The sequence below is a fragment of the Saccopteryx leptura genome, unplaced genomic scaffold, assembly GCF_036850995.1.
Source record: "Saccopteryx leptura isolate mSacLep1 unplaced genomic scaffold, mSacLep1_pri_phased_curated manual_scaffold_43, whole genome shotgun sequence".
Classification (NCBI taxonomy): Eukaryota; Metazoa; Chordata; class Mammalia; order Chiroptera; family Emballonuridae; genus Saccopteryx; species Saccopteryx leptura.
In genome coordinates, this window is record NW_027095725.1 from 136,656 (window position 1) to 154,954 (window position 18,299).

General features: G+C 57.8%; 2 protein-coding genes across 2 annotated transcripts in view; both read right to left on the reverse strand.

The window, feature by feature from the left end:
- The window catches only part of LOC136387016 (proprotein convertase subtilisin/kexin type 6-like), an 89,512-nt gene extending 87,313 nt beyond the window's left edge, over positions 1-2,199 (reverse strand). The window contains 4 exon segments of the mRNA XM_066358090.1: positions 56-162; positions 517-610; positions 1,657-1,769; positions 2,123-2,199. Coding sequence (XP_066214187.1) covers positions 56-162; positions 517-610; positions 1,657-1,769; positions 2,123-2,199 — 391 coding nt within the window.
- LOC136387015 (proprotein convertase subtilisin/kexin type 6-like) lies at positions 57-18,031 on the reverse strand. Its single transcript, XM_066358089.1, has 8 exons — positions 17,987-18,031; positions 12,862-12,964; positions 10,005-10,201; positions 8,559-8,646; positions 5,797-5,900; positions 2,692-2,821; positions 1,657-1,769; positions 57-610 (listed from the first exon to the last, which is right to left on the reverse strand). The coding sequence occupies exons 3-6, from the start codon at positions 10,186-10,188 to the stop codon at positions 2,697-2,699; spliced, it is 501 nt and encodes a 166-aa protein (XP_066214186.1). The 5' UTR covers positions 10,189-10,201; positions 12,862-12,964; positions 17,987-18,031; the 3' UTR covers positions 57-610; positions 1,657-1,769; positions 2,692-2,696.
- Between the last annotated feature and the right edge of the window lie 268 nt (positions 18,032-18,299).

An 18,299-nucleotide genomic window follows, 5' to 3' on the forward strand; every position in this document is an offset into this window, starting at 1 on the left:
AGACACTTGATGCCCCCAGATCTATCTCTTATGGTCTGGCCAAACCATCCCCCACACAGCTCTGTGGCAGCTGGAGGAGCAGGTGTGGGGCTCCCCTTCCTCCCGCCCAGCACAGCCAGGTTCTGTGGGCCCGACCTGGTGGCTGAGAGTACGGTTGGGGGACTGTAGACAGGACCAGGGGGAGAGGCTGTGTCTTGACTTTCCGCTTTGGTCTTGAAGGTTCAGTAAACTGTTGGTCCCAAGGCTGCCCTGGAGCTGGTGCTGTGGACTCCCAGGACATGCTGGGTTTGTCAGAGAATGCTGTGTAGCTGAGGACATCGCTGCTCCCAGAACACCTCCTGAAGGCCCCCCCCTCCCGGTCTGGGTGCCCCGAGACGCTGCCGAAGGACTTGCTCCCGGCAGGGCAGAGCTGGCAGGTCAGGGGGCTCCCTGGGAATGGGCTCTGGCCCAGTCTGGAGGCAGGTGGATGGGATGGATGGGAGCAGCCTGTCCCTCTGCAGGTGGCAGGGTCCCTACCCGGCCAGGAGGCACGTGCGGCAGCAGAACTGAATGAAGAGCTTTCGCTCACAGAGCCGGTTGGACTTCACCATCTCGCAGAACGTCTCATTGGCTGGGGCCCCCAAGAGAGAAAGGGCACGTGTCAGACTTGGGGACCTGTTTGGTTGTTCTGACCACCCCACGGTGCTGGCCCCGGTGGTGTTCCAGGCCAAGGGGTCACAGGAGGAGGGAGAGCGGCAGCCAGGTCTGCCCTCACGGCCATCCCTGTGACCTGTGACTCTCTGGGCATGGCAGGGTGGCACATGGCATGAAGGGGCTACTGCTGAGTCTGGGAGACAAGGATTCAGAGAGCCTGGGGGGCTGAGGGCCAGGAGAACTTCTGGGCTGTGCCAGTGGGGCCTCAGTGCCATGTGAACCTCAGTCCAGGTGCCTGTGCTAAGGGTGGGGGGCTCAGGAGGGAGACCGGGGAGGCAGGGGACAGCCTAGAAGGGGCAGGCAGAGGAGAGTCATGCAGACCAGCTGGCCCTGCTCTTGGCTTTCGAGACCCTCCTGTGAGCACCTCATTGTCCTACCTGAGCACGTGACTTCCTACACAGGGAACTTCCTGGCCTTTGAAGCATTTTCTCCAAAAGGATTTCAGGTCTCCCTGAGTTCCTGCTTTCACAGCACACCCTGGTCTCCCCATCTACTGAGAGAACCAGGGCTCTCCCACGCCACTGAGGTGGCTCCTCCCTTGACCCTCGAGTGTGAGCTCCGGTCAGGCACAGATCCTCAGGCCTCCTGACTTGACCTCCAAGGTCAGGCCTCTCCGAATGGAAGTCACCACATGCAGGCCCCTTGGGGTTGAAGGCATGAGAGTGGAACAGTACAAGGACAAAATCATTTCTAAAAGGCACTCAACAAACCAATCACCAGTAGCTGGGTTGTGGCAGCAGTGTGTCTGGTCAACCTGAGTGGCCTGAAGGGGAGGGAGGGAGACTTGAGGAGGCCTGGGGGGGGCAGGAGGGCAAAGGAGGGGAAGCGTGTCTGCTCAGAGGGCTGCCTTTTCCATGTGTTCTTTTCCATCCCCTTGTGACCCAAAGCCAGTGGGCTTACTCCTCCGAGGGCAATCCGCAGGTAATGTGGGGCAGGGTGCACCTGTTACTCGTGAGAGCTCACCGTTGCTGCAGATGTGGCTGGTGATGCACGAGGTCCCCAGCTGCGTGAAGCCCTGCTTACATCGGCTACAGTTTCTGCTGGAGCCCTCACAGCTCAGGCAGTTCTCATCACACCTGTGCGGGGACACGTGTTCCCGCTGCCAAACAGAAAGGAGGCCCACCCTCTCCAGGCCCCTGTCCTCCAGACCCCTTCCCCTCACTGTGGCCGTGTCTCCTGCGATGGGCTCACACCCTGGCCAAGCGTCTGCACACCCTTCCTCCTGACCGCTCTCTTCCCCGGGCCGGTGAGGACAGTCTGTCCACAGAGCAGAGCATGCTCAAGGCTGACAGGCCCCGGCCTCCAAGGCTCCATATCTGTCACCTGGACATCCCTATGCACTTGCGGGCTCTGGACGATGCTCCTCCAGGTATGTGACAAAGCTGATTTGGGAGCTGGCCTGGCGACTGCTGCTACCTACCAGACTGACCTTCCTGGGTGGTGCTGTGGCCTCTTGTCTGGAGTGGGAGCAGGGGTGAGGGGGGATGTCCTGCTCTGGGGCCACATCTGGGCCGGGGCTCCACCTGATGCCTTTTCTGAGCTGAGCTCCCGGGGACTGGTCTCCCCAGCACACAGGTCCACTGCCCGCTTCCTGTCCTACTGTGTGGATGCATCCTGACCGTGGCACAGCTGGGGGCCCCAGGGCTCTGCTACTGGGGTGTGAGCACCTCCAAGCAAGTACCTGGGTCTGCTTCCTGCCCTGTCCCAGGTACACAGTGCCTGGCACACAGGAGGTGCACCTTGCCTGCAGGCATCCCCTGCTCTGAGAACAGTTTCTGCTTGCCCACCTCAGGGGCAAGATGGCCTAGAAGGGGTGGGGCAGAGGAGAGTCATGCAGACCAGCTGGCCCTGCACTTGGCTGGTCTGCTGCACAGCAGTCCCCCAGCTCCAGGCAAGGGGACTGCCCACCTCGGCCCTCTCACCACCCCTCAGCGGGCACAGGCACCACCGTTCCCGGAGGTCTGAGTCTGTCCGGGAAGACCGTCGATGGGCACGTACCTTCTTCACACTTTGTGGGGCAGACCCGGCATCTCCTCTGGGTAGTAGCCCTCACCACAGGCCTGCACACACTTCCAGTCCTGGAAGTGGAAGTCTGTGGCACAGTGAATACACTCTTCTTTGCTGGGTCCTGTGGGAAAAGCAGCAGCTATCAGGGACTGCCTGCCCACCTTGTGTCCCAGGCCTGCTGGAGGGTCTCTGAGAGTGACTGCTGCTCATCTGTCCCCTGGCCACCACCACAGCTGGACTTCAGGTGCCCGCTGTGTGTCTGCACTTGGCTCTCCTCACTTGCTCCTGGGAGGTCAGCCCACCCCTCACAGCTGGGACATGGAGGCCTGAGCCCCACATCCCCCCAATCTGACTCATGCTGGTAGCCATGATTCCACAGCCTTCCTTTCCCACCAGACTAGGCCACATGTGGCTCCATGACCGAACACGTGGCCACACCAAATGGACATGTACTGTGAGCCCACGATACACACACAGACTGGACTTCAGAGCCTCAGCAGAAGAGATAGTCGTTTTTTTTACATTGATGATATATTCAAACAACAGTATTTCAGATACGTAGGGTTAATTAAGATATTATATTAGCATGATTTTCTCCTGCTTTTCTAGAAAACTTATAATGCACCCTATTTCTGTTGGACAGAACCGTGTACATGACAGAGATGGAAAGATGACATCTGGTGGGAAAGGTGTGGACAGGTGTTTGGTACAGATGACAGGACAGAGAAGAAACGAGTGGGGCTCCCGGGGAGGGCGTGGTGGCCGAGGACAGGTGCTTCTGACACAGCGCACACCAGACACGAAGCATGAAAATGGGGTCCCTGTCCCCGAGGCTGCTGTAGGTAGATACACACGTCCCAGGATCTCAGAAAGAACCCAGGCAGGCGGGCATGGGGAGGAGGGCAGACATCCAGACACCGTAGGTCTGCTGGGTACAAACCCTGCGGTGACAGAGGGCTGCAGTGAAGGAGAGCCAGCAGAGACTGGACACTGTCAGCCACCAGCCATCTGGAGCGACAGGAAAGGAACAGTGAATGGAAATACTGACGGCAAAAGCATTAGCACAGCACAGGCCTGAGGTTTAAGGATTCAAGTGTCTGTGACATTTGACTGAGTGACGTCAGCAATGCTCTTCAGTCAACCTGGGCCAGGCACCCACCAAGTCTCAGAAACAAAGAATAAGAAAGAGACAAAAAGGCCATAGGCAGCCCTGGCCAGTTGGCTCAGTGGTAGAGCAACAGCCTGGCATGTGGAAGTCCCGTGTTCAATTCCCGGTCAGTGCACACAGGAGAAGCGCCCATCTGCTTCTCCACCCTTACCCTCTCTTTTCTTTCTCTCTCTTCCCCACCCGCAGCCAAGGCTCCATTGGAGCAAAGTTGGCCCGGGCGCTGAGGACAGCCCCATGGCCTCCACCTCAGGTGCTAGAATGGCTCCAGTTGCAACAGAGCAACGCCCCAGATGGGCAGAGCATCACCCCCTGGTGGGCATGCCAGGTAGATCCTGGTCAGGCATATGTGGGAGTCTGTCTCCCTGCCTCCCTGCTTCTCATTTCAGAAAAATACAATAATAATAATAATAATAATAATAATAATAATAAAGGCCACAGGGTAAACAGCTGGGAGCAGCCACTGTGCTCCTTGTGCTGGGCCCAGCTCTGTGGGGCTTCCAGGGGGGCCCAGAAGGGATGTCTCCTCCTGGCTGCAAGGGTTCCGGGGTGCCCACTGCTGGAGAGCATGGCCTACAGCCACGTGGGGTCACATGTCCACAGCAGGAGAGGCACCCATCATGCCCCATCTCCCAGGACCTGGGCTACAGCAACTGTGACCTAGCAGACACCTGATTCTCGATGGTGAGCAGCAACGAGCTCCACCTAACGGGCAATTCTCAGAACAAGGACGACAGTGCTGGGTGAGGAAGGAGACTCGGGAGAAGACAGCTGGGAACACGTCTGAGACCACAGACTCCGGACGCATTCCCACACCCAAGTGCAAATGACTCGCAGCACGAAGCCTAATAAAGCAAAGGCATTCTCACTGTTCTACGTAAACACGGTGCTTGGGAGACATCTGTGCTGTCATCTCGGTGGGGAATTTTAAGACATAAACTTTCTTATGGAAGTAGTTTTCTCTGTGACTAAAGTGTTCACAGTAAGCAAAGACAGGTACACAGAACGAGGGCACTGTTTTAAAGCCTCCTTCCCTTCAGCACCTGAACCACCCTCGTCTCTGAGTCTACAGCGTCGTGTCCAGGACTGTGCCTTCTTGTGCAAGCACAGAGCTGCAGACAGGCTCACTCACGAGCAGTCCGCAGCCTGCTCAGCTGGGAAACCCAGGCTGATCATTCTAAGAGCACCCCAGTGGCCCTGGCTGGATAGAAGGTCAACCTCAGCATGCCAAAGGTCACAGGTTCAATCTCCAGTCAGAACACCTATAAGCAACCAATGATCACACAACTAAAATCGAACTAAGTAAAATCAGTTGACTTTTCTCTCTCTCCCCCACTTCCCACTCCCTCCCCCCTCTCAATTCAATGAAAGCAAATTCTTTAATTCTTTTTATCAATTTTAGAAGGAGAGGAAGGGAGAGAGAAATAACAGGAATATCGATCTGGTCCAGTATCTTCCCTGACCAGGAACCAAACCGGCAACCTCTGTACTTTGGGACAATGTTCTAACCAACCTAGCGACCCAGCCTGGGATACAAAATTTTTTTTAAAGTATGACATTCTGACTTTTCTTTTTTAGCTTGTAAAATTGTAATACTGTCGGTAACATAAAATCTTTTTAATTGTACAGCTCAGTGGTATTAGGTACATTCACATGTTGTGCAACCATCACCACCATCCATCCATTCATCATCCCCAGACAGACATTTTCATCTTACCAAACTCAAACTTCACACCTGTAAACAGTAACCTATCCCCCCTCCCTCCTGCCCCTGCCAGGGCCTCTGTGACTTTACTGCTACAAACCCCTGGCCTACTGAGGAATCCTAAGGCCTTCTTGGTTTGAAGAGGGTTCGGCCACCCCCCTGCGTCACCCAGGTACCGGGACGGCGCGGCACAGCGAAACCTAGGCCTGTGCGGCTATGAACTCACGCTCACAGGTGCGGCAGGTGTGGTGGCAGTCCCCACACTTGACCAGCTCGGAATCGAAGTAGGTGCCCGGCTCATAGTCAGGGACGCAGCTGCCCCATGCAAGGCTGTTGGAGGGGGAAAAAGACAGATTTTGACATCCCTTCCGAATTCTAATTAAATGAAGATTTGCCCTCAAGGTCTTTCATGAGAGAAAATGCAAGTAGCTGAAGCCCAGCTCTCTGAGTTGACAAAGGTTCTGAGTCGACATAAGCGAAAAAGCGGTTCTGATTCTGGCGGAGGTCCGGCTGGAAGGGTTGTCCTGGGCCCGAGAGCAGGACCATTGCCAGCAGGTGGCTGGCGGGACCCGGGTCCATCTCCGAAGCCCCAGGGCCCGGGTCCTGGTGCAGACAGCCAGGTCCTCCCATTCTCTCCTGGTCTGTGATGGCTTCTCCTCACTGGCACTAACCAAACCTGAACCCGACCCAAGAGGAGGACTTGAGCGTGTGAGGGCCACCCCTGGTGACAGGTGGGCAGTCTCACTGTCTCCAAGCCCTCTGCAATCTTAACAACACTTACAAAACCCGGATGGGCTCCCACCTCTGTCCTTCACCATAAACTTGAACTCAAATCCCCTCCCGGGACCTGGCAGGACCTGCCTCGGTGGCTCCCGTTCTCCTCTCGCACCTCCATGGTCAAGGCTTAGGGAGGAGACTGTTGCTGGGCTGTCCACTCCAGGTCCTTTCCCCGCCATGTCCTAGCTGTGCAACCAGACCCAGACCCCAGAAAAGTCCACTGACCTCTCTGAGTCCCCATCTCCTCTCCTGTTTGTTGGGATAATCATGGCTCCTGCACAGCAGTGCTGTTTTCGGGGCTAAATGAGCAAATACTCTTAAGATGTTGGTGAGAGTCTGGCACCGGGCAGTGTGAATACACACCAGACACTCTGCTTCTTCACTCCCAAGAGCACACTGTGCTCGATGCACATGCTGTGAGTGCACCTGACACTTGACACGTGGGACTGGTGTCCTGGGTGCGTCAGACACACGGAATCCTGCACGAGGGATATGGCGGGGGTAACCATGGACAGCAGACACCCAGGGCCTTCCTGCTCACAGAACCAGGGCTGCTCTGACTGGCAGTTCCATCCAGTCCTTAAACGCACATTCTTCCTGCACATCAGCCCTCAGAGCTGGGTGGCAGGAGACACAGCTCTAATGGGGCAGCAATGACTTGGAGCCTCGGCTCATGAGGACGCTGGGCAATAAAAGGGAGCTTCCTGTGGGTTACGGCCCGTGATAAAACCCCTGCTTCCATCTGCGTGGCTGTGTTTTCTCCCTGCAACACTGTTCATCTGGGGGTGGTTGGCGTCCTCTCCTCCAGAACCCAGGGGCACAGAGAGGAGGCCCCAGGACCCTGCAGCAGTTCCCCAGTGGGGGTGTGTCCCACTGACTTGGAACCATGGAGCTTCCCTGACACCTTCAGTTTCCAGCCTGGGGTCGAGGAGCACTGGCCGGAGGAGACATCACAGCTGCAGCTCCCAGGCCTCCTGCTGTGGCCACCTCAGTGTCCCCTCTGTCTCCTGGGGAACTGGTTCTTCAATGCATCCTGTCACTGCCGCAACCCTGCCTCGTGCACCTAACAGGGTTAGAGGACAGCAGGCGTGCACATGGCCTTGGGGGCCTGCTTCTCTCCTGCCCTCAACCAGGTCAGAAAAGAGGGTCGACCCATGAATGCTGCTGCAGCAGCTACGTGCTCCTTGAGGCAACTTCCTCTCCCGGCAGAAACAGGAGTGATGTTGATGCCCATGTCAGAGGCGCTGTGGAAACCAGACATGGGTGTGCAGCTCCTCCTCACACCCACCACCAAGGAATCCCTCTGCCGGTGCCCTCAGCCTGGATGACAGGGAGGCCGGCAGGGAGGGCCTGGGCCTGGCACAGCCTGGCACAGCATCCTCCTCCTCCCTGGGGGCCTGCCAGAAATGCAGAGTCCTGGGCTCCAGTCAGAGATGCCTGGTCAGGATCTGCATTTTCACAACAGCCTCGGTGACTCGGGGGCACTCCGTGGGGTGAGAAGCACTGTTCTCATCAACCTTCCCCCCAACTCTGTCTCCTTTGTGTGACCCCAGTCAGTTCTTCTGAGTTTCCTTCCCAGTCTGTCCCCAGTGCCTCCCTCCAAGCTGCCCCTGCCACATCCACAGCTGCCCATCCGCACACACGCAGGCCCTGGGTCCCAGATGGGCTGCCATGGCAGGCTGACCCTGTGGCAAATCATTTATCGCCCAACACAGCTCATCCCATCTCATCTTCCCAAGGCAGGGTGGCTCCACGCCCCCGTTTTACCAGAGGAAACAAAGATGTGATTTCAAGAGACTTTCCTGGAGGCGTGTGGACGGCAGGTGGACACTTCCCTTTAACACGCAGAGCCTGTTTCCGGACTGCGGGAGGGCTCATGGCATCATTCCAAGCGGTTACTTGGAGGAACAGGTAATGAGCATTTGGTTGCAGTAAATGCAGTTTGGCTGCATTTAATGGGCTAAACAAACATTTCAAAGTATTCTGATAAAAATCGTGACCCCAGTACAATGTTTTTAAAGAGGATGTGTGTTGCGCTTGATAGAAGAGAGACAACAACAAGTCTGATTTGGACAGACTCTTCATCTTTACCCTGAAAGGCTTCTGAAAATTTGCCTTTCTGTGAGAATTTGCAAAAACACAGCAAATTGTTGAGTGGAAACGAGAGAGAGAGGTGACAGAAACGGGAAGGAGCAGAACTCCGTGTCTCACCTGAACCCCTCCTGGCAGACAGTACACTTCTCCGCGTCACCCATGCACCTCTTACAGCTTGCATGGCACTTCAGGCATTTTTTCTGACCTGAAGGAAGAGACGAGAAGGGAAATGGGAGAATGCCGGCACGTCAGACCTGGGCCCACGGGGCTCCTGTCCCCAGTGGGGCTGACAGAGCAGCCGTCACCGGGCGTCAGCTCCAGGACGAATGATGCAGGAATCAGGCAGCCACGTTAGGACCACAAGCCCTGTATCAGATGTCAGGTGTCTTAGATCTTTTTTCTGCAATAAACCAAAGTCCACAGACAATGCGGGGGGCCCTGGCCAGAGGACACAAGCTCGGTTCTGCTAACTTCAACAGGACAGAAGCCAGATCCTGGCTGACTGAGCAGAGATGACTCAGGGCCTTTGCACACATGACAGGGTGGAGCCTGAGGGTGCCCCTGAGCCCCCCACCAGCATCCTCCAGGGGTCTTTACTGAACACTCAGTGACCGTGGACATAGACACACACAATCACCACAGCAGAACGGTGGCTTCTTTCACCTTGTTTAGGAATGACCCTCCATCCACTTCACCCAGATGCTCTCTCTGTCTCTTCCCGGGGAACCAAGTTGATGAAACACCGAGTGATGTCCTGGGCCCCAGAGTCCTCCACCTCTGCCCACTTCCTGAGACTGGCAGAGCTACCCACCTGGCTTCCCTGCTCTGAGTTCAAGACCCACCTGTGTCATCATTAGTCATGGGCTTTTTGTCACCTTTCAGCAATGTCCCCTCATGGCCCCTCTGAGGGGTGTGGTCACTGTGTGCCGAGTGCACCACAAACACTAGCCTCTTTAGCCAGCGGGCGGCACCGCATTTCTGGGGGACTGCAAACTGTCTGTCTTCACTCACACCCACTGCAGCCCAGGAAGTCTTCCTAAGAGGGCCCTTCACCCAGTTTCGACCATCAAGTCCACAAGTGGGAGCCGATGACCCATCCGCCACCCCCACCTGCCTGTGCAAGCACTCTGCCAACACACCCAGGGCTGCAGGGGGAGACAGTGCAGGGCAGGCGGCAGGGCACCCCGGAGGCCTTCCTGTTTTGATGTCTGAAGTCCCTGATGTCTGATGTCAGTCATTGCTGACCCAAGAGCCGCTGGCCTGAGCTGTCTCTCTGCCTGTCCTCAGTAACAGAAGTTGACTTTCAGAAGTGAGATTCCACAAACCAGCAGGTTCATGTCAGCATCAGTGCACCTGCTCTGACCACGTCTGTGTGAGACTGTCCAGGAGTGCCAGGTCTGAAGGCTCTATGTCACCATTGCGCCCTCCCTCCCCTGGTCAGAGTTCTTTCTCAGAGGGATGGGTGCACAGGGAGCAGAGGGCAGGAAAGTCCCACCAGGGGAGGGAACCCCAGCCCAGGGAAGGGTAGACTCGTCATTTCAATGCCCAGCAACATGCATTTACCTTCATGAGCATAAGACCTGGCAGGACAGAGGGTCACACAGGTGTTCATCTCCTGATGGTGGTAGAACCCGCGGCGGCAAGACAGGCACTGGGTTGGACCCCTGTCTGAGCACATCTCACATCCCCTGTGGCACCGGCAACAGCGTCTAGGTGCTGTGTCCCCGAAGTAGCCCAAGGGGCACATGCTCACGCACTTCCTGGAGGACCAGGAGCAGAGAGGGCCTTTGCAACACTCTGCCAACACGTCATTCACCCCCTTCCCCAACCGCAGCAGCACAAGTGCCACAGCCAGTTGAGACCAGCCAGGGAAGAACAGAAGACTGCAGGGGATCATAGCTGTCCTCTCTGCCCCCCCTTCCAGAACACAGAGGCCCGGGATGGGGGCTGGGGGTCGAAGGTTGAAGGTAAAGCCATCCCTGGGAAGGCAGAAGCTGGGAACCCTGCCCTTTACACATCGCCCTAGGGAAGCACCATGTGACTGTGCAGGTACTGTGAAGACTTCGAATTTCGAATTTCAGAAGATTCAGCTCCAGCAAATACCTGCCTCCTGCCCTTGGCCTGGGGTCTCCTGGCCAGTGAGAGGTCTGCAGCACGACTGCCTCTGCCCAGCACAGGGGAGCAGCTGTGTCTGACTTCATGACGGGGTGAAGTCATGCCTGCACCTGCCACACCCCACCTACACCCTGGTGGGAGTGTGCCCCCCATGCATGCCCACACCTCTGCCTACACCCTGGTGGGAGTGTGCCCCCCGTGCATGCCCACCCCTCTGCCTACACCCTGGTGGGAGTGTGCCCCCCATGCATGCCCACACCCCTCTGCCTACACCCTGGTGGGAGTGTACCCCCATACATGCCCACACCCCTGCCTACACCCTGGTGGGAGTGTACCCCCATGCATGCCCACACACTCCTGCCTACACCCTGGTGGGAGTGTGCCCCCCATGCATGCCCACACCCCTCTGCCTACACCCTGGTGGGAGTGTGCCCCCCATGCATGCTCACACCTCTGCCTACACCCTGGTGGGAGTGTGCCCCCCATGCATGCCCACACCTCTGCCTACACCCGGGTGGGAGTGTGCCCCCCATGCATGCCCACACCCCTCTGCCTACACCCTGGTGGGAGTGTGCCCCTCATGCATGCCCACACCCCTCTGCCTACACCCTGGTGGGAGTGTGCTCCCCATGCATGCCCACACCCCTCTGCCTACACCCTGGTGGGAGTGTGCCCCCCTGCATGCCCACACCTCTCTGCCTACACCCTGGTGGGAGTGTACCCCCATGCATGCCCACACCCCTGCCTACACCCTGGTGGGAGTGTGCCCCCCATGCATGCCCACACCCCTCTGCCTACACCCTGGTGGGAGTGTGCACCCCATGCATGCCCACCCTTCTGCCTACACCCTGGTGGGAGTGTGCCCCCATGTATGCCCACACACCCCGGCCTACACCCTGGTGGGAGTGTGCCCCCCATGCATGCCCACCCCTCTGCCTACACCCTGGTGAGAGTGTGCCCCCATGCATGCCCACATTCTGCCTACACCCTGGTGGGAGTATGCCCCCCATGCATGCCCACACCCCTCTGCCTACACCCTGGTGGGAGTGTACCCCCATGCATGCCCACACCCCTGCCTACACCCTGGTGGGAGTGTGCCCCCCATGCATGCCCACCCCTCTGTCTACACCCGGGTGGGAGTGTGCCCCCCATGCATGCCCACATTCTGCCTACACCCTGGTGGGAGTGTGCCCCCCATGCATGCCCACACCCTGCCTACACCCTGATGGGAGTGTGCCCCCCATGCATGCCCACCCCTCTGCCTACACCCTGGTGGGAGTGTGCTCCCCATGCATGCCCACACCCCTCTGCCTACACCCTGGTGGGAGTGTGCCCCCCTGCATGCCCACACCTCTCTGCCTACACCCTGGTGGGAGTGTGCCCCCATGCATGCCCACACCCCTCTGCCTACACCCTGGTGGGAGTGTGCCCCCCATACATGCCCACACCCCTCTGCCTACACCCTGGTGGGAGTGTGCCCCCCATGCATGCCCACACACCTCTGCCTACACCCTGGTGGGAGTGTGCCCCCATGCATGCCCACACACCTCTGCCTACACCCTGGTGGGAGTGTGCCCCCCATGCATGCCCACACCCCTCTGCTACACCCTGGTGGGAGTGTGCCCCCCATGCATGCCCACCCTTCTGCCTACACCCTGGTGGGAGTGTGCCCCCATGTATGCCCACACACCCCGGCCTACACCCTGGTGGGAGTGTACCCCCATGCATGCCCACACCCCTGCCTACACCCTGGTGGGAGTGTGCCCCCCATGCATGCCCACCCCTCTGTCTACACCCGGGTGGGAGTGTGCCCCCCATGCATGCCCACATTCTGCCTACACCCTGGTGGGAGTGTGCCCCCCATGCATGCCCACTCCTCTGCCTACACCCTGGTGGGAGTGTGCCCCCCATGCATTCCCACACCTCTGCCTGGGCACTCAGGCAGAGGAGCCCCCTGATGTTTAGAGCAGTTCTGGCCCTAAAAGGACATCTGTGTGCAGCTCCCCAGTGGTCAGCCTTACCATGCTTAGTATGGAACAAAATAGAGAAGTTTACGACCACCAAGGTCACCATGACACAGCTCCTGGTTCCTGTCATGGACACAAACTGCTTGTGTGATGAGGATAAACCAGCTACTAAAACTGATGAAATTTCAGAGTGGTGAAGCTCACTGGGATTCCCTTTCTGGGGCACTGCATGAATTCCTAGCAGGTGCCAGTTGTCGGGCAGAGAACAGCTCTACACATGCCCCTGTGTGGTGCCTGCCCTGCAGGCTCCCGACACGCAGACAGGCCCCAGCCCATACCTGCTGGTCTTGGCGCTGCCCAGGCTGAAGTGGACACAGTTCAAGCACTGGTCTGCGTTGGGGCTGTCACAGCCCTTGTCCCCACACTCTGGGTGGCACACACCTTAAAGAAACAAGCACTTCCTTTCAGCTATAGAGACACTTTCTGGGTACAGTGCAGTCCCCAAAGACCCTGCATCGGGGTCAGAAGAAGTTCTCTAGATAGTGGTGGGCCTGGGGTCTGGACGACCACAGGGGAATGGAGGCCCCGGCTCAGGGTCCGTGTCTGAGGGTCTGACCCTTTAGGTAGAACAGCAGCGGCAGGTAGGAACCCAGATCTGTGGTGACAGGAATGCTGTGCGAGGCCAGAAGAGAGGCTGGTGGGGGCAGGTGAGGCTGTGTTCCACGATGCTGGACCAGCCAGCCGTCACATCTGCATCCGGAAGGCAAAGCAACGTCACGGGGGTGTTGAAGGCGTTTGGGCCGCTGCCGGAAGCACTGCTGACCCCACAGGAAACAGGGGGAAAGACGGGCGGGGGGCCAGGCTGGATGTCCACATGCCCGCGATCGAGGGTGTGGCAGGCCCCTTTCAGCCATCCTCCCTGTGGCCCTCCCTGTCTCCCTCTGGTTAACTCTGGGGCCAGGCATTGCTGTAAAGTGACAGGGACACAGCAGGAGCTCACTGGACACCAGCAGCCTCACACTCTGGGGGCTTCCCTCTCACATGTCACAGGGAGAGCCCGGTATGAGCACCAGTCACCAGAGGCATGTCCAGACGTGGCCTCTTCCCCCTGGCCTGACACATGTGACAGCATGCCGAGGCTGACACAGTGGGGGAGAGGCTGCCCCACCGACCATCCCTCTCCCCCTCCTCCAGGACACGGCTCAGGAAAGCCTGCCGGCTGGGAGGGCCCCATGGGCCATTCTGAAGGCTTTTGACACTTTAGAAAGAACAAAAGAAACTTCCATCAGGTTTTAGTCATGGGGGAGGTGGGAGTAAGTTCAGAGCAAAGAGGAAGTGATCTGCTGGCCACTGGCCCCGCACAGGACAGACGGCAAGACAAAAGTCCCCCTTCTCTGTGCCCACAATGGTCTCTGCTGAGCTACATAAAGCCCTCTTCCTGCCTCTGTGCGGCCTCCAGCCTTTCCCAGTGTCAAGCCGGTTTATTTTGCTTCCCTCCCTGAACGTTAGCTGTTGTTGGTATTTCTAATGTTTTAACTGTGGGTCCCACTGTGAACCCCTTTTAAGCCGAGTTCATCCCTGAAGACGAGCTGGACTGCACCTCCTGGTCTGGGTGGGAATGGAGTGGCATTGCCTGGTACTCAGCCCACCGGGGGCCCAAAGCTCGATACATGTCACTGAGCCCTGCTCCCGGCCTGGCCCTGGCTTCCAGCTGTTTGCTGTTTGAAGACAGTTCCCATTTGATTTGATTCTTGTCCACATCATCCCAGTCCATTCACGGGGTTCACCTCAGGAATCCTGCCCCCTTTCACTGTTTGGCCTGAAAACATAAGAACTTGGCTACCAGGCTCTGGGCTTCTCAGCCTGCCAGCCAGCTGTGGCCTTGCAGATGCGTGGCCTCCTTCTGAAGTGACCTCTCGCTGAGCCCAGAGAGTAACACATCAGTCTCACTTGATAAAGTTATTGGCCTCAATCTTAAGGCGACCTGGGAGGACAGGGAGGGGAGAGACTCTCACTCTTTCTTGGCCCAGAAGGGAACATCATGTGGGCAAGATCTGGTCTAGAACAGTCACAACAGTGGACTGAAACTGGGAAAATGTAGGTGTCCTCCCTCCGCTCACTGAATATTCTAGAACGTCCCAGCCCAGGATGGCCCTGGGGAAGGGCCTGGAGCAGTGTTTCCAGCTGCTGGTTCCCAAGTGCTGACTCCCCTCTCCTCCCCTGGGGCCTCTCTGCAGGGGAGAGGTGCATCAGTGACACTGAGGGGCCAGGCAAGGCCGGGTCCATCCAACAGCATGACCAGCAGAGCACTGACAAGGCGTCCAGGTGACTGGCCGTGTCCAGTCCCCTGGGAAGGTCAGTGAGCCTCTGCCTGTGCAGGGATGTTTAGCTGACACCTGTGAGCACCTTCCCTAGTGTGGATCTCTACTTGAATTATCTCCAAAAGCCCAACATCAAGACACAACTCTGGGAAGCGTTTGGAATTAAACCCACCTGGCTGGCTGTCCTCGTCCACCCCTCCTGGCGTCAGGAACGCCTGTGGTTTGCTGTGCCCCATCCTCGGGTGAGCACAGGTCACCCTGCAGCACGGTCCTTACATCTCCCTTCCCCTCTCCCGCTGGAGGGACGTTTCCAGAGACCCAGAGCCCCCTGGCTCACTGCCTGAGGCCCCACACACGAGGGACCCGGGTCATGTGCTGAACCTGAGGGCTGACCGCTGACTTCCCTCGACAGGCAGATTTGAAAATGCTCCCTGAGATCATCAGAGGGGCCAACCCAGGATGAACGACTCAGGAATGAGGGTTACAAAGCAACTGGGGTCTTGGGGGCTTGGCCATGACTGCTCAGAACAATCTCTTCAGGAACATGGTTTGTAAGTATCACTGGGTTTCTCGTCCTTCATGCCATTCAGAAAAAGTGCACAGACTACCACGAAGCCACTGAGGGTTCTCGGCATCTCAGCCGGCCCGCTGCGGCCACTGCCAATCTTCCCTGCTGGACTCCCAGGTCCTCCCATCCCTTAGCAGCACCCTCGAAGTTGGATATCAACACCCCCATTTACTTCCAGAACTCCAGACTCTACAAAAACCTCGGATTTCCAACTCCTCTGCCCAGTTCCCAATGGCGGCCCCTTCCCAGCACAGCTGTCCTGCCACCAGGGACACCTGACATGCCCACAGGGGCCCTGATTCTCTTATCAGAGTCGTGCTCACCACCGTCTGGGACCGTTACTCTCACGGTGCCTGGGCTCCCCTCTCACCAGGTGCCCTGCTGCTGGACCTGGGGTTAAGCCCCTCACCACCAGGGACCAGCTCTCCGCATGTTCCAGAAACCTCCCCGTGCCCCACTCCGTCTCGGTGCCGAGCTCTGCACGAGTTGTCAGTCATCATCAGCCCACTTCACAATGACCCTTGACTCTTCTTTCCTTGGGCTTGTCTGAGAGAGCCAGGGGCAAGGGCCACCAGAGACACCACATCCTGCGTGCTTCTTACTGGGCATTGGATCTACCTGGCTGCCTCCTTCTCCCTGATTACCCCCTTCTTCCTCCGCCCTTCCTCCTCCTCCTCCTCCTCTTCCCTCTTCTTCTTCCTCAAAGCCCTCTCCCCCTTTCCCTCTGTCCACACCATCCTCTCTGGCTCTTCTGCCTGTTACTGGCTCGCCTGTCCCACTTGCCCTGAGAATGCAGGGGATACCCTGAGCCTCAGGACCCATCTGAACACCACAGAGCCCCCCTCTATCTGCGGGGGCACTCAGGAGAGGCTCAGGGTCCTGGCTGCAGACCTGTCTCATACGGAGATTCCAGGACAGGTCAGCTCAGCATCAGCGGCAGATTTTACCATTAAAAAAAAATCAGTCATTTATTAACAATTATGGAATCTCGCCAAGGCTTATAAATCACAGTGGGGAAACAGCAGATTAGTTCATATGTAATTCAATGGTCCATTTTAAAGCAAAGGCAGAAGAAATTTAAAACAGAATCAACCATAATTTATGCCTGATATGCATGGGTGAAATGCTCCGCTGTGCCACCCACTCCTGAGCTGTGAGATGGCACGTGGCAGCGCGGGCACCCGCAGTCTCAGAGACCTCCCATCACTCATCAGGCAGCACGTGGCAGCGCGGGCACCCGCAGTCTCAGAGACCGCCCACCACTCATCAGGCAGCACGTGGCAGCGCGGGCACCCGCAGTCACAGAGACCGCCCACCACTCATCAGACAGCACGTGGCAGCGCGGCCACCCGCAGTCTCAGAGACCGCCCACCACTCATCAGGCAGCACGTGGCAGCACGGGCACCCACAGTCTCAGAGACTGCCCACCACTCAGCACGGAGCACGTGGCAGCGCGGGCACCCGCAGTCTCAGAGACCGCCCACCTCTCAGCATGGAGCACGTGGCAGCGCGGGCACCCGCAGTCTCAGAGACCGCCCACCACTCATCAGGCAGCACGTGGCAGCGCGGGCACCCACAGTCTCAGAGACTGCCCACCACTCAGCACGGAGCATGTGGCAGCGCAGGCACCCGCAGTCTCAGAGACCGCCCACCACTCAGCACGGAGCAGGCAGTCAGCCAGGAAAGAGAGGCCCAACCAGAAACGCCCCATCTCTCACTCCTAGCTGCCCTGGGAGTCTCTGAGGGGAAGAACAGCTTCCCCCACCCAGTGCTCATCGGGGGTGGGCAGCGTCTGAGACCCTCCCCTGCTGCTGGCTCTGTGGCGAGAGCCAGGCCACTAGTCATGACTTCACCGAGCATTTTTACTGCCTGGCAGAGCCCGAGCCCCTTCGTGTAGTGCAGGGGTCTCAAACTCGCGGCCCGCCGAACAATTTTGTGTGGCCTGCAGACTAATCCACGAAGTTCAAAATATTTTGGATAAAATTAAGTAAGCCTAGGGGCCTACTTGTATTTTTCATTTCTCTAGCATCCTAGCTTAGTTAACAGCAGTTGTGATGCGAACTACAGTTTCTGGTCGTTTTGTGACACTGAGTAAACTGCATGTATAATTTTGCTTGTTGTACTGATTTTTTTTTTTGTTTTCAACTGTAGTGAGAAAAGTGTTGCATAACAGTTGCCTTTTGTAGACCTAGTGCGGCCCGCCGAATGGCTGTGATCTTGCTCTGCGGCCCACATGCTGAGTTGAGTTTGAGACCCCTGGTGTAGTATTAGAATCTACTCACATGAGGTCTGGAGACCCAGCCCTGGGTCTCTGTCGCAGCCCGTGGGGCCGGGCAGGACCTGCACCCCCGCTCTGTCCCTGGCTGGGCTCATTCCACCCAGCCGTCCTGTCCTCCTTAGGACCCTGGTCCTTCCCACATCCTGCTGACAAGGACCGGCGTGGGCGGGCGTGAGAGCGAGTCAGGACGCTGCCCTGAGATGGGAGCCTGGAGGAGTTCTGTTTCTGGTTGGGCATACAGAACCTCGCTGTCTGGCCTGGGAGGGGAGGTACTTACTGCTCTGAAGTGTACTTACTGGTCTGTCAAGTACTAGGAGAGCCGTGGGAGGAGGGAGCTGTGTGAGTGCAAATTAGCATCGTGATTAGATGTCCGGCACCGAGAGGAGACACACGACCCTAACCCCACCTCAGCCAGGAGCAGCCCACACGCTCAGGGCCACAGCGCGCAGCCAGACCTCTCGGAGGCTGCCATGTCCTCAGGAACCGGGCTCATTACCTGTGTAGTCCTCTTTGTCCTCAGGAACCTCGGCCGGGGATGGTGACACAGCGGCCCTGGGCGGCTCCAGCTCCGGGGTGGAGAGCTCCAGCATCCGGGAGTGGGACTGGTGG

Bases quoted from the DNA above. Each gene is read 5' to 3' on its own strand.
- LOC136387015 (XM_066358089.1), bottom strand. From the start codon at position 10,188: ATGTGCCCCTTGGGCTACTTCGGGGACACAGCACCTAGACGCTGTTGC. The intron at 5,901-8,558 runs GTGAGACACGGA...CCCCTCCAACAG, and splicing joins GTCTGCCAGGAGGGGTTCAG to CCTTGCATGGGGCAGCTGCG. The intron at 2,822-5,796 runs GTGAGTTCATAG...CTTTTCCCACAG, and splicing joins CACCTGCCGCACCTGTGAGC to GACCCAGCAAAGAAGAGTGT.